This window comes from Balaenoptera musculus, chromosome 1, assembly GCF_009873245.2.
Source record: "Balaenoptera musculus isolate JJ_BM4_2016_0621 chromosome 1, mBalMus1.pri.v3, whole genome shotgun sequence".
NCBI lineage: Eukaryota > Metazoa > Chordata > Mammalia > Artiodactyla > Balaenopteridae > Balaenoptera > Balaenoptera musculus.
In genome coordinates, this window is record NC_045785.1 from 75,322,876 (window position 1) to 75,335,545 (window position 12,670).

The 12,670-nt window shown below is 34.2% G+C and overlaps 1 protein-coding gene across 6 annotated transcripts in view; it reads right to left on the reverse strand.

Annotated features, from left to right (window-relative positions):
• The window catches only part of COL24A1 (collagen type XXIV alpha 1 chain), a 389,657-nt gene that overhangs the window by 123,364 nt on the left and 253,623 nt on the right, over window positions 1-12,670 (reverse strand). For all 6 annotated transcript variants that reach the window (XM_036826641.1, XM_036826634.1, XM_036826651.1 and 3 more), the window contains 2 exons: window positions 11,646-11,699; window positions 213-266 (listed from right to left, as the gene is read on the reverse strand). In XM_036826641.1, the coding sequence (XP_036682536.1) occupies window positions 213-266; window positions 11,646-11,699 (108 nt within the window). The remainder of the gene's footprint in view (window positions 1-212; window positions 267-11,645; window positions 11,700-12,670) is intronic.

The window sequence follows — 12,670 nt, forward strand, 5'->3', positions numbered from 1 at the left end:
GGGAATTTTATATGCATAAAATTAGGTTCATACAACAGTCATCCCTGGTTTTAATAGAATTTTAGGTTTTATTTCCTGAATATGAAACAAAACACTATAAAATTATTCTCCAAAATATATATACCTAAGATATCAACTTTACCTTAAGAGGAGTCTTACAAAAAGTATTGAGTATTGATGAACTAACAAGAAAGAGCCCCAAGAAAAATTACCTCAGCACCCATTTCTCCAGGAGGTCCAGCATCACCTTGCAGTCCTCGTGGTCCCTATATTAAAACAAAATTTAGGAGGTGAGAATTAAAATGTACTCTATATTTCAATTAACATATGCATATAATTATATCATATGTAATATAACACATAGTACATTTATCAATGTATTACTTTACTCTCTGTATAAACAAAATTCAATCTTTAGTTGTTGATTCATCTTTTTTTTGTTACTAATATTAAGCTTTGTTTGGATTCAAAAGAAAAGGAAAGAAAGGACGGTGCCTTTCATTCTTTCATTCCCTAATTCACTCATTCATTCAATAAACATTTATCAAGCACCTAACAATTATGAAATATAGCGCTAAGGGCTTTCAGAGTTATCTTATTTAATGGGTAGGACAATTATAGATCCACTTAATAATCCTGAAAAACATATGACAAACAAAACAGCATTTTTAAAGAAGCAAATATATGGTTTCCAATGAAATAAAAATATGCTTGAGTTTGCTTAATGTCATACTTTATCATAGTAGTGAGTCCAGTTGAACAATTCCTCTGTTTCATATGAATAAATGTAACAATGTTTACATGGGATAATCACTAAGGTGCAATAAAATGTATGTGGGACCTTTACGGAGATCTTTTCCCCTGTAAGACTGAATAGTGTAATTATAAGTAAACAAACACTGAATAATTAGCTTATGGCCTAAACATTAAATTGCTAAACCTAAAGGATCTTAGTGTGTGAACCCATTTAACTGTCTAGAATTACTCTAGATAGATTAACACTTATTTAGAAACTACAATTTAATGCTATTTGCCCAGCCATCTAAAGAAGCTGTTTGAATTTTTTGGTCTTTCTGGAAAGACAGTATTAAAGAAGGTGTTTTTTTTAAGATTCAGAATATAACAAGCTAGTTAAAATTCTATGAGTTTGTACTCCATCACAATTTTGTGAACACCTCACTTTTAAAAAAATGTATTAATGGCGAAAAAATGTGGTATGGTTGGTTATCTTAAACTGTTTCTCTAAGTTGTTACATTAATGTTCATTTTAAAATATTTGAAAAGTATTGAAAGTACAAAAAACCCCAGATTGAGGAAATAATCCATAATCCTACCATACAGAGATGACACTGTAAATATACTTGCATATTTCCTTCTAGTTCTTTTGTGGGAGCATACTTATAAATAACTATATCTGTTTTCTTTTAATTAATTTATTTTATTTTATTTATTTTATTTTTGGCTGTGTTGGGTCTTTGTTGCTGTGCGCAGGCTTTTCTCTAGTTGTGGTGAGCAAGGGCCACTCTTCGTTGTGGTGCGCGGGCTTCTCGTTGTGGTGGCTTCTCTTGTTGCGGAGCACTGGCTCCAGGCGCACAGGCTCCAGGTGCACGGGCCTCAGCAGTCGTGGCTCGTGGGTTCTAGAGTGCAGGCTCAGTAGCTGTAGCGTACGGGCCCATTTGCTCTGCAGCATGTGGGATCCTCCTGGACCAGCGCTTGAACCCGCGTCCCCTGCATTGGCAGGCAGACTCCTAACCACTGTGCCACCAGGGAAGCCCCTAACTATATCTGTTTTATGTTTAAGATTCTATTTGAAATATAAATATTTTACCATGTTACTGTAAATATTTCATAACAAAATTGTTCAATGGCTACATAATATTATATTCCATCTAACATTCTGCAGTACCATAATTTAATCATTTTCTTAATGCTAGACATTTATATTGTTTATAAGTCTTCTTTACAGTAAAATTTTGCTTTATAGGATTTATTATATGCGTATTAGACTATAAGTGAATGTTAAAGTCTCTAACATCAGATGACACTGCCGAACAGCTGAGATAAGTATATGAATAATAGAATTATAAGGTTGGTATGTAAGCATCACATATGTTGTTCCTACTCAATAGCACAGCCATTAAAGGTATTAAGAGGTCACTAATGTTTTTCAATTATGGCTTATTAAATATTATGTATAATATTTTAAAATTCATGGATTCTCTTCAGAATGTAGTTTTACCCTATTATAAACACACTGAGAGAAACATCTTTGTGCAGTAGTCTTTGTATGCATTCCGCATTTCCACCCCTGGAATAGAGTCAGAAATGTAGCGTTATTTGGTCATAAAGTGAAGTCAGTTTCCAGAAAGGCTGCAATAATGAATAGTCCACAAACAATGTATAAAATTAGAATCTATTTCATTGAATTCATGCTAGCACAGAATATTATTTTTTAAATTCTTCATTAATTTGATGGACAATCTGGTATCTTAAAATGTATATACGCTTGACTACCAGTGAGGTTGAATATTCTTTTTGTCATTTGTTTATCAGCTATCTGTAATATTCTACATGTTGCTTGATCATGTCCTTTGTCCATGTATTTTGGGGGTCATTTAAAAAAAATTTGTAGAGTTCTTTATGTGTTGCAGACATTAACTTTTTTCTGCCCTATTTTACTGCAAACATCTGCCCAGTTTGTGGTTTGTCATTTTATTTTAAAAACATAATGTTAAAGGTAACTTTTAACCCCTAAATAAGCTCACTGTAGAACACCTGGAAATACATAAAAGTAAAAATGACCCAAAATAACCACTTAACCCACTTAACATTTAATGTAGCTCCTTAAATCTTTTAGTGTTTTTAAAAAAATCAGAATGGGAGAAGTTTAAAATTTGTATGTAGTAAACCTGTCCAGTCTTTTATGGCTTTTTCTACCATATTCAAGTTTAAAACATCTATTCCCATTAAAAATTTTCACCTACTCTTTTGTTACTTAGGGTTTTAAAATACTTTATTTAACCCATTGTTTTGATGTACTGTGTGAGGTGAGAATCAAAACAAACTCTTTTAACCAAATAGCAACACTTCCTACCTTTCACTTTATGCTCTAGTGAATGCAACTGATTAAAGTCCCCTGAAAATATCAGGCTGTTTCATGCCTCCATGTCTTTCCTCATACTGTTCCATTCACCTGTTTACCTGGTTACTAATTTATCCATTATTCAGACCAAGTGTCATTTCCTAAATCAAGTCTTCTGGGAAACCCAGCTTGGGCTAAGTGTATCTCCTTTGTGCTCATTTAGGACTGTAAATTAATCTCTATTTTAGCTTTATCCTAATATGTTGAAATGATTTTTTACCGTGTTACCTATACCTCTACTAACTGTAAACTCTTCATGGCTTAACAATAAGCCCCTTAGAATCCAGCACAGTCCTTAATATATAGTAGGCACTCAACAAACATTTGTTGAACTGATTAGAAAGGGCGATGCAATTATTCTAGAATCATTTTTAATTCTTACCTTCCCTACTGATGTGTAATGTTGTCCCTATCAATATTAAATTCTTTTATATTCTTGCTTATTGAAAAGCTACCTTTTTTTGTCCCATGTCTGTAAATCTAGATGGATCAATGTCGCAGGAATTGATTATTCTGTCTTTATTATTTCTTTTAATATCTAGTAGCAGTAGTCTTCCTCTTCTTAAAATATTAAGCTACGGGCTTCCCTGGTGGCGCAGTGGTTGAGAATCTGCCTGCCAATGCAGGGGACACGGGTTCGAGCCCTGGTCTGGGAAGATCCCACATGCCGCGGAGCAACTAGGCCCGTGAGCCACAACTACTGAGCCTGCGCGTCTGGAGCCTGTGCTCCGCAACAAGAGAGGCCGCGATAGTGAGAGGCCCGCGCACCGCGATGAAGAGTGGCCCCCACTTGCCGCAACTAGAGAAAGCCCTCGCACAGAAACGAAGACCCAACACAGCCATAAATAAATAAATAAATAAATAAAATTAAAAAAAAAATTAAGCTATTTCACCTGCTCATTCTTATAAGCTATACTTAGAATAATTAAATCCCACACCTAATTTATAACGGGTAATGAGAATTTTGAATGGGACTGGACTATATCTAATTCATTAATCTAAAAAATAATCAATCTTCTGTTTAGATGATAAATTGCCTTTCTGCTTAAGCCAGTTTCTAGGTCTCAGTAAATTTTCAAAATTTTCTTCATAAGTGTCCCATCTAATTCTCACTAAGGTTATTCTTAATTATTATGTCCTGTTTCTATCTTGAGTGGGATCTTTTTCCTATTATACTTTCTGCTAATTACTTGTATGTAGGGAAACTGATTTTTAAAAACTGTTTATTATATGTATTGCTGTTATATTACTCTCTATCAGTAGTTGAAAAAATAGAATTGTCTTTGGGTTTTATAAGTCTTTTGGGTTTGTTTATATTTTCTCTAAATAACAATGCTTTCATTTCCTTATATGATGATTTGTGCATCATATCCCACTACAGTAGCTAAAACTTTTAAAATAATGTTAGATGATATAGTGACAGTTGGTAATCTTATCTTGTGGTTCCTAAGCATATATCAGTGTTTCAGTGCTTCCTAGTAGGTTGGACACAGACACAAGATAGATACACTACCATATTACAGAATTATGCTTGACTTTACTAGAATATTTTGTTTTAGTTAACAGACTTTATTTCTTAAAGAAGTTTTAGGTTTACAGAAAAATTGAACAGAAAGTACAGAGAGTTCCTATATACTACCCCTGCCCAGTTTCCCCTACTACTAACATCTTACATTGGTATGGTAGATTTGTTGCAATTGATGAACCAATATTGACACTTTATTACTAACTAAAGTCCATAGTTTACCCTAGGGTTCACTCTGTGTTGTACAGTTCTGAGTTTTGAGAAATGTATAATATCATGTATCCACTTTTACAGTATCATACAAAATAGTTTCACTGCCCTAAAATTCACTTGTCCTCCACTGATTCATCCCTTGTCCCCTTCCCCCATTCCCTGGCAAGCACTGTTCTTTACTGTCTCTATAGTTTTGCCTTTTCCAGAATGTCATATACTTGGAATCATATGGTATTTAGATTTTTCAGATTGGCTTTTTTTTCATTTAGCGGGATGTATTTAAAGGTTACTCTATGTCTTTTTGTGGCCTAATAGCTCATTTCTCTTTATTGCTGAATAACAGTCCACTGTATGGATGTACCACAGTTTGTTTATCCATTTAACTTTTGAAGGACATTATTGCTTTCAATTTTTAGCAACCATGAATAAAGCTGCTATAAACATTCATGTGCAGGTTTTGTGTAGACATAAGATTTACACTCATTTCAGTAAACACCAAGAAGCATGACTGCTGAATCACATGGTAAGAGTATGTTTAGCTTTATAAGAAACTGCCAAACTGTGTTCCAAAATTGCTTTCCACCAACAATGAATGAGAACTCCTGTTGCTCCACCTCTTTGCTTGCATTTGGTATTGTCAGTATTTTGGATTTTAGCCATTCCAACAGGTGTGTAATGGAATGTCATTGTTGTTTTAGTTTGTAATTCTCTAATGATATATGATGTGAATATCTTAATATGCTTCTTTGCCACCTGTACGTCTTATTTGGCATGGTGTCTTCAAATCTTTTGCCCACTTTTTAATTGGATTGTTTCTCTTATCGTTGACTTTTAAGAGTTCTTTCTATATTTTGGATACAAGTCCTTTAACAGATATGTGTTTTGCAAATATTTTCTCCCAGTAATGGCATGTCTTCATTCTCTGAACATGTCATGGAGCAGAAGTTTTTTAAATTTTAATGAAGTCCAACCTATCAGATTTTTCATTCATGGATCATGCTTTTGTTTAGTTGTATCTAAAAACTCATTGCCAAATCCAAAGTCATTGAAATTTTCTCCTCTGTTATCTTCTAGGAGGAGTTTCATAGTTATGCATTTTACATTTAGGTCTATGATTCATTTTGAGTTAATTTTTTTAAAGATGTATAGTATTTGTCTAAATCCATTATTTTGCTTGTGGATATCCAGCTGTTCTAGTACCATTTGTTGAAAAGACTATCCATTGAATTGCCCATGTTCTTTGTCAAAGACCAATTGACTATATTTGTGGAGTTCTACTTCTGAGCTTACCATTTTGTTCCAATTATCTTTTGTCAATACTACACTGCCATGATTACTGCAGCTTTATAGTAAATCTTTAAGTTTGGTAGTGCCAGTCTTCTGACTTCAATATTATGTTGGCTATTCTGGGTCTCTTGCCTTTCCATATGAACTTTAGTATCTGTTTGTCAGTATCCACAAAGTAGCTCACTAGGATTTTGACTGGAATTGCATTAAATCTATAAATCAAGTTGTGAAGAACTGACATCCTAACAATGAGTCTTCCTATCCATGAACAAGGAATATCTCTCCATTTATTAAATCTTCTTTGATCAGAGCTTTGTAGTTTTCCTCAAATAGATCTTGTATATATTTTTTAGATTTATGCCTTTTTTTTTTGATGCTGATGTAAATGGTACTGTATTTTAAATTTCAAATTCCAATTGTTTATTGCTGGTATATAGGAAAGTGACTGGTTGTTGGTCTTTTTAATTAATTCTTTGGGCTTTTCTTTATAGACAACTATGTCATCTGCAAAAAAGACAATTTTATATCTTCTTTCCCAGTCTTTTCTTTTCTTGTTTTATTGCATTAGTTTGGACTTCCAGCCCAATGCTGAACAGGAGTTTAAAAAAAGAGGGACATCCTTTCCTTGTTTCCCTGTTTTTAGGGGGAAAGCACCTAGCATTTCATCATTAAGTATGATGTTAGCTATAAGGTTGTTAAAATATATTCTTCATAAAGCTGAGGACGTTCCCCTTTCCTCCTAGTTTACTGTGAATTTTTATCATAGATGGGTATTGTATTTTGTCAAATTATTTTTCTGCACCTATTTTATATAATTTCTATTTTAGTTTGTTAAAGTAATGGATTATACTAATTGATTTTTGAAGGTTGAACCAGCCTTACATACCTGGGATAAATCCCAGTTGGTTATGGTGTATAATTATCTTTATATATTAGTGGATTCAATTTGTTAATATTTTGTGGAAGATTTAAAAATATATGTTCATGAGAGATACTGGTCTGTAGTTTTCTTTTCTTGTAATAGCTTTGTCTGGTTTCGGTATTAGGGTAATGCTTGGCCTCACAGAATGAGTTAGGAAGTATTTCTTCTGTTTCTATTTTCTGGAATAGATTGTAGAAAATGGGTATCATTTTGTTCCTTAAATCTCTGGTAGTATTCACCAGTAAGACCATCTGGGCCTGGTGCTTTCCGTTTTGGAAGGTTATTAATCATTGACTCAATTTCTTTAATCAATATAAGCCTATTAAGATCATCAAATTTTCCTTGTGTGAGTTTTGGTAGATTACATCTTTCAAGGAATTTGTCCATTTCATCTAGGTTATCAAATTTGTGAGAATAGAGTTATTCATAGTATTCCTTTATTGCCTTTTTAACATCCATGGGATCAGTAGTGAAGGTCCCTCTTCCATTTCTAATATTAGTAATCTGTTTCTTCTCTCTTTTTTTTATTCTTGATGATCCTGGCTAGGGGGTTTGACCAATTTTATTGATCTTTTAAAAGAATAAGTTTTTTGTTTCATTGATTTTCTCTATTTTTCCTGTTTTTAATTTAATTGATTTCGGCTCTGATTTTTATCATTTACTTTCTTCTGCTCATTTTGTATTTAATTTTCTCTTCTTTTTCTGGTTTCCTAAGGTGGAAGCTTGTTATTGATTTTAGATCTTTCTTCTTTTCTAGTATACGCATTCAATACTATAAATTTCCCTCTACGCACTGCTTTCACTGCATCCCACAAAGTTCGATAAGTTGTATTTCCATTTTCATTTAGTTCAAAATACTTTTAAAATTTCTCTTGAGACGTCTTCTTTGAACCAGTGTTATTCAGAAGTGTGTAGTTTAATCTCAAAATAGTTTGAGATTTTCCAGTTATGTTTCTCTTATTGATTTATAGTTTAATTCCATTATGGACTAAGAGCATATTTTGTATGATATCTTTTCTTTGAAATTTGTTAAGGTGTGTTTTATGACCCAGAACGCAGTCTGTGTTGGTGAATATTCCATGTGAACTTGAAAAGAATGTATATTCTGCTGCTACTGGATTAAGCAGTCTATAAATGTCAATTAGATCCAGTGTCCTGATGGTGGTGTTCACTTCAACAATAATCTTACTGATTATCTGCTTGCTGGATCTCTCAATTACTGATAGATAAGTGCTGAAGTCTCCAAATGAAATAGTAAATTTGACTATTTATCCTTGTAGTTCTATCAGTTTTTGCCTCATATAATTTGATGCTCTGTTGTTAGATACATACACATTAAGCATTATTATGTCTTTGGAGAATTGATACACTTATCACTATGTAATGTCCCTCTTTATCCCTGATAATTGTCCTTGATGTGAAGTCTATTTTGTTGGAAATTAATATAACTACTCCAGCTTTCCTTTGGTTCGTATTAGTACATCTTTGCCCATTTTATCTATCTCTTTACTTTTAATATATCTGTGCCTTTATATTTAAAGTGGGTTCCTTGAAGACAACATACAGTTAGGTCTTGTTTTTCTTTCTACTCTGTGTCTCTGTTTCTCAACTGGTGCATTTAGAACATTTACATTTAAGTGATTACTGATACCCCTGGGTTCATACCTACTATATTTATTACTGTTTTCTATTGCTACCCTTGTTCTTTCTTTTTTGTCTTCCATTCTTTTTATCCCACTCTTTTGAAAATTAAGACTTTTAATTGATTCCATTTTCTCTCTTATTTTAGCATGTCAATTATACTTCTGGTTTGTTCTAGATATATATTTTTGTTTACATACTTCTAAAGGAATTTAAGATTGTCATGAAGATTTTAAGGTACGTTATGGTTGGGGCTGAACTTCAAACTTATATACCTGATTTTCCTCTTACCTCTTTCAGTCATCTCTGCAGTTTCATCCTCTTCTACCAACATTTATTATATGTGGCATTTCTTCAAAATTCAGCCTTAGATCCTGTTCTTTTCTCTTTCCTATACTTTTTCCCTAGACCAATGACTCCAATATTTTAAATTTCAGGATATTATTCTGCTTTGAGCTCCACACCCAACTGCCATCTTCACAGTTCTCAAAGGCACCTCAAATTCAACATAACTAAACTGACTTATAATCTTCCATTCCCAAACATAAATTTCTGCTGGTATTCTCAGTTTCAGTGAGTGATATCATTATCTCATTAATTCTTCAAGCCACAACTTAGGAATCATACTTCACATATAGCATATCTATTTCCTGTTGATTTTATCTCCTTTTGAATATTCTACATCTATCTACTCTTTCTTTCTGCTAATCATAAACAGTTCTACTATCTCTTATCTGGACTGCTGCAACACAAAGCTATTCTTGTCCATTCTTAGTCCCTTCCAATTTGGTTTGAGTGATCTTTACAGAACAGTAATATGATCATAAACCTAGCCTTATCCCTTCAATGACACCCCTTTGTTCTTAGGAAAAAAATACAAATCTTTGGGAGTAGGGCTTACTGAGCTGCATGCATTTTGTCCCCTCCCTCCCTTTCCGTCCTCATCTTGCACTCCCTTCCCACCTGGCTCTCTGTGCCACACCATGCTGGCCTTCTTTTATAAATTTATTTATTTATTTTTGGCTGTGCTGGGTCTTCATCTCTGTGCGAGGGCTTCCCCCAGCTGCGGCAAGCGGGGGCCACTCTTCATCGCGGTGCACGGGCCTCTCACTATCTCGGCCTCTCTTGTTGCGGAGCACAGGCTCCAAACGCGCAGGCTCAGTAGTTGTGGCTCACGGGCCCAGTTGCTCCGCGGCATGCGGGATCTTGCCAGACCAGGGCTCAAACCCGTGTCCCCTGCATCGGCAGGCAGACTCTCAACCACCGCGCCACCGGGGAAGCCCTGGCCTTCTTTTAGATCTTTAAATAAATAAGTAGGGTTTTCTCCCAGTTCACGACTTCTCTCTGGAATGACTTTTCTCCATATTTGCTTAAGTAACTACTGTTCATCCTCCAGATCACAACTCAGATGCTCCTCCTCTGGAAGTTTCCCTAACCCCAGATTAGGATAGTTTCTTTGTTATATATTATCGCAGATCTGACTAAGTAGCTCAAATATGTGAAACAAAGCCCATTATATCCATTATGAATTGATTTATATTTTATTTAATAGACCCACTGACCCTGTGACCTGAATGTCAATTTTTAGTTGCTATTAAGCCATTTTAGTCGTTTATTACTACAACAATAAATCTTTGCTTGTATAAAGCCTAAGATATTGTCTGTGCTGTTGCCATAGCCCTGTTGATACACTTATCTTGACTTAAATGTGTTCTCTCTTAAGATTAGTTTTAATTCCATTTCACTTCATCTAATATTACTGGCTGAATGATTACACCTTTGGCTAAATGACCTTTGGTTAATGCTGTTTAACAAATATGCATCAGGTAGATATAATATGCCAGACATTATACAGGAAAGAGGACTGTAAAGGTGCAAAAAATGGTCTCTGACTTCAAGGAGCTACAGACTCTTTAGAAGAAAGAGGTATTTAGAGATTTGCATGATTTATGATCAAATGAATATTAGAGTTAGGATGGCAGGTTAAGAGATACAAATCAGAGAAAACTGAGAAGAATTTAGTTTGATAAAATCAACACCACATTTAAGATACTATATTTGGAAAAATTACACCCATAGGCAAGTGTTTACTATTGTTTGGAGAGCTTATACCATAGGTTAAATATGTAAAGGAGGAAATGAACACTGGTAAGAAGAGCTCTTTGTTAGAATTTTCTACTTCCTACTAGCTAAATGAATTATGCAGAAGCCACCTATAAACTTTTGTGTCAACTGATGGATAAGATCAACCCAGTAGTTTGAAAGACTATTTGTACTGTAAATCTTAGAAGCGTGTTACTGCACATTACATCTGATACTATTAGCCAGAAGAATGGCTTCATAGGCAATAAAGAATATATTGTGAGAGATAAGGCATGGCAAGGTATTTCATTTTCACAATTCATTTTCCATGGAAACTCTATAACTGAGTCAGATTTATGAAATGGTGATGTGACTTTTTGAATTATTGACCTAACAGCATTTCTGTCAAGTTTCCACATTTTGGCCCATTACATGTAGAGTCTGGCTTCTCTATATGGTCTTTTATCATAGAGTTGCCCTCATAAATGTGATTTTGTGTGTGGGAGGGCAGTGTAATAATTATTATATGAACAGCAAGCCATTCAGAAAAAAATTCTGAGATTCAATAAAACTGAATTATCTTTGCTGAAAATAGAAATATGTGAAGTTTTAACAGTTCCAGACAAACAGGACCAAGTTTGACTTTATGAAACCAGGAAGGCACTAAAAATTATATTCACAGCAAAATATTCATTCTTATAATTAGGTGCCCATGACACATGCTGATTTCCAAAACATACCAGCCACAGCACAACAGGGCAATAATAACAGACAGGTAAAATACATTATAAAAAAAAAAAAACACAATTAGAAACACATGAAGATAAACTTACCGGTTCTCCTGCAAATCCCCTGTCTCCTGTACTCCCAGGGGGTCCTTGTAAACCCTGAATAAACAAAGGCAAAGTTTGAAGAAAAAGTGATGCTTGAAAATGTTTTAGTCAGTTTCCCTACCTCAGCTTTCCCTCAAGATCCTCCCATCTAATTTTTCTGTCTACTTCTATTTGTTTTTTCTTTTGTGGTAAAATACGCATAACATAAAATTCACCACTTTAGCAATTTTTAAGTGTATAGTATGTGTAAATTTACAGTACTGTGGCATTAAGTATATTCACATTGTTGTGCTACCATCACCACCACCTATTTTCAGAACTTTTTATCTTCCCAAATTGAAACTCTGTACCCATTAAATAACTCCCTATCCCCTACCCTCTTCCCCTGGCAACCATGACTCTACTTTCTGTCTCTATGAATTTGACTACTTTAAGTACCTTATATAAGTGGAATCATACAATATTTGTTCTTCTGTGTCTGGCTTATTTCATGTAGCATAATGTCTTCAAGGTTCATCCATTTGTAACATGTGTCAAGACTTCCTTCCTTTTCAAGGTTGAATAATATTCCCTTGTATGTATATACCACATTTTGTTTATCCATTCATCATCAATGAACACTTGGGGTTTTCTACCCTTTGGATATTGCGACTAATGCTCCTATAAACATTGATGTACAAGTATCTGTTTGTATCCCTGCTTTCTATTCTTTGGGGTATATACGAAGAAGTGGAATTGATGGATTATATGCAATTCTATGTTTAACCGTTTGAGGAGCTAGGCATACTGTTTTCTACAGCAGCTCCACCATTTTACATTCCCACCAGCATAGTACAAGGATTCCCATTTCTCCACATCCTTGCCAACACTGGTTATTTTTTCTGTATATATAGGTGTGTGTGTGTGTTTAATAATAGTCATTTTGGATGGGAAGTGGTATCTCAATGTGGTTTCGATTTGTATTTCCCTAATGACTAGTGATACTGAGCATATATTCATATATTTATTGGCCGTTTGCATATCTT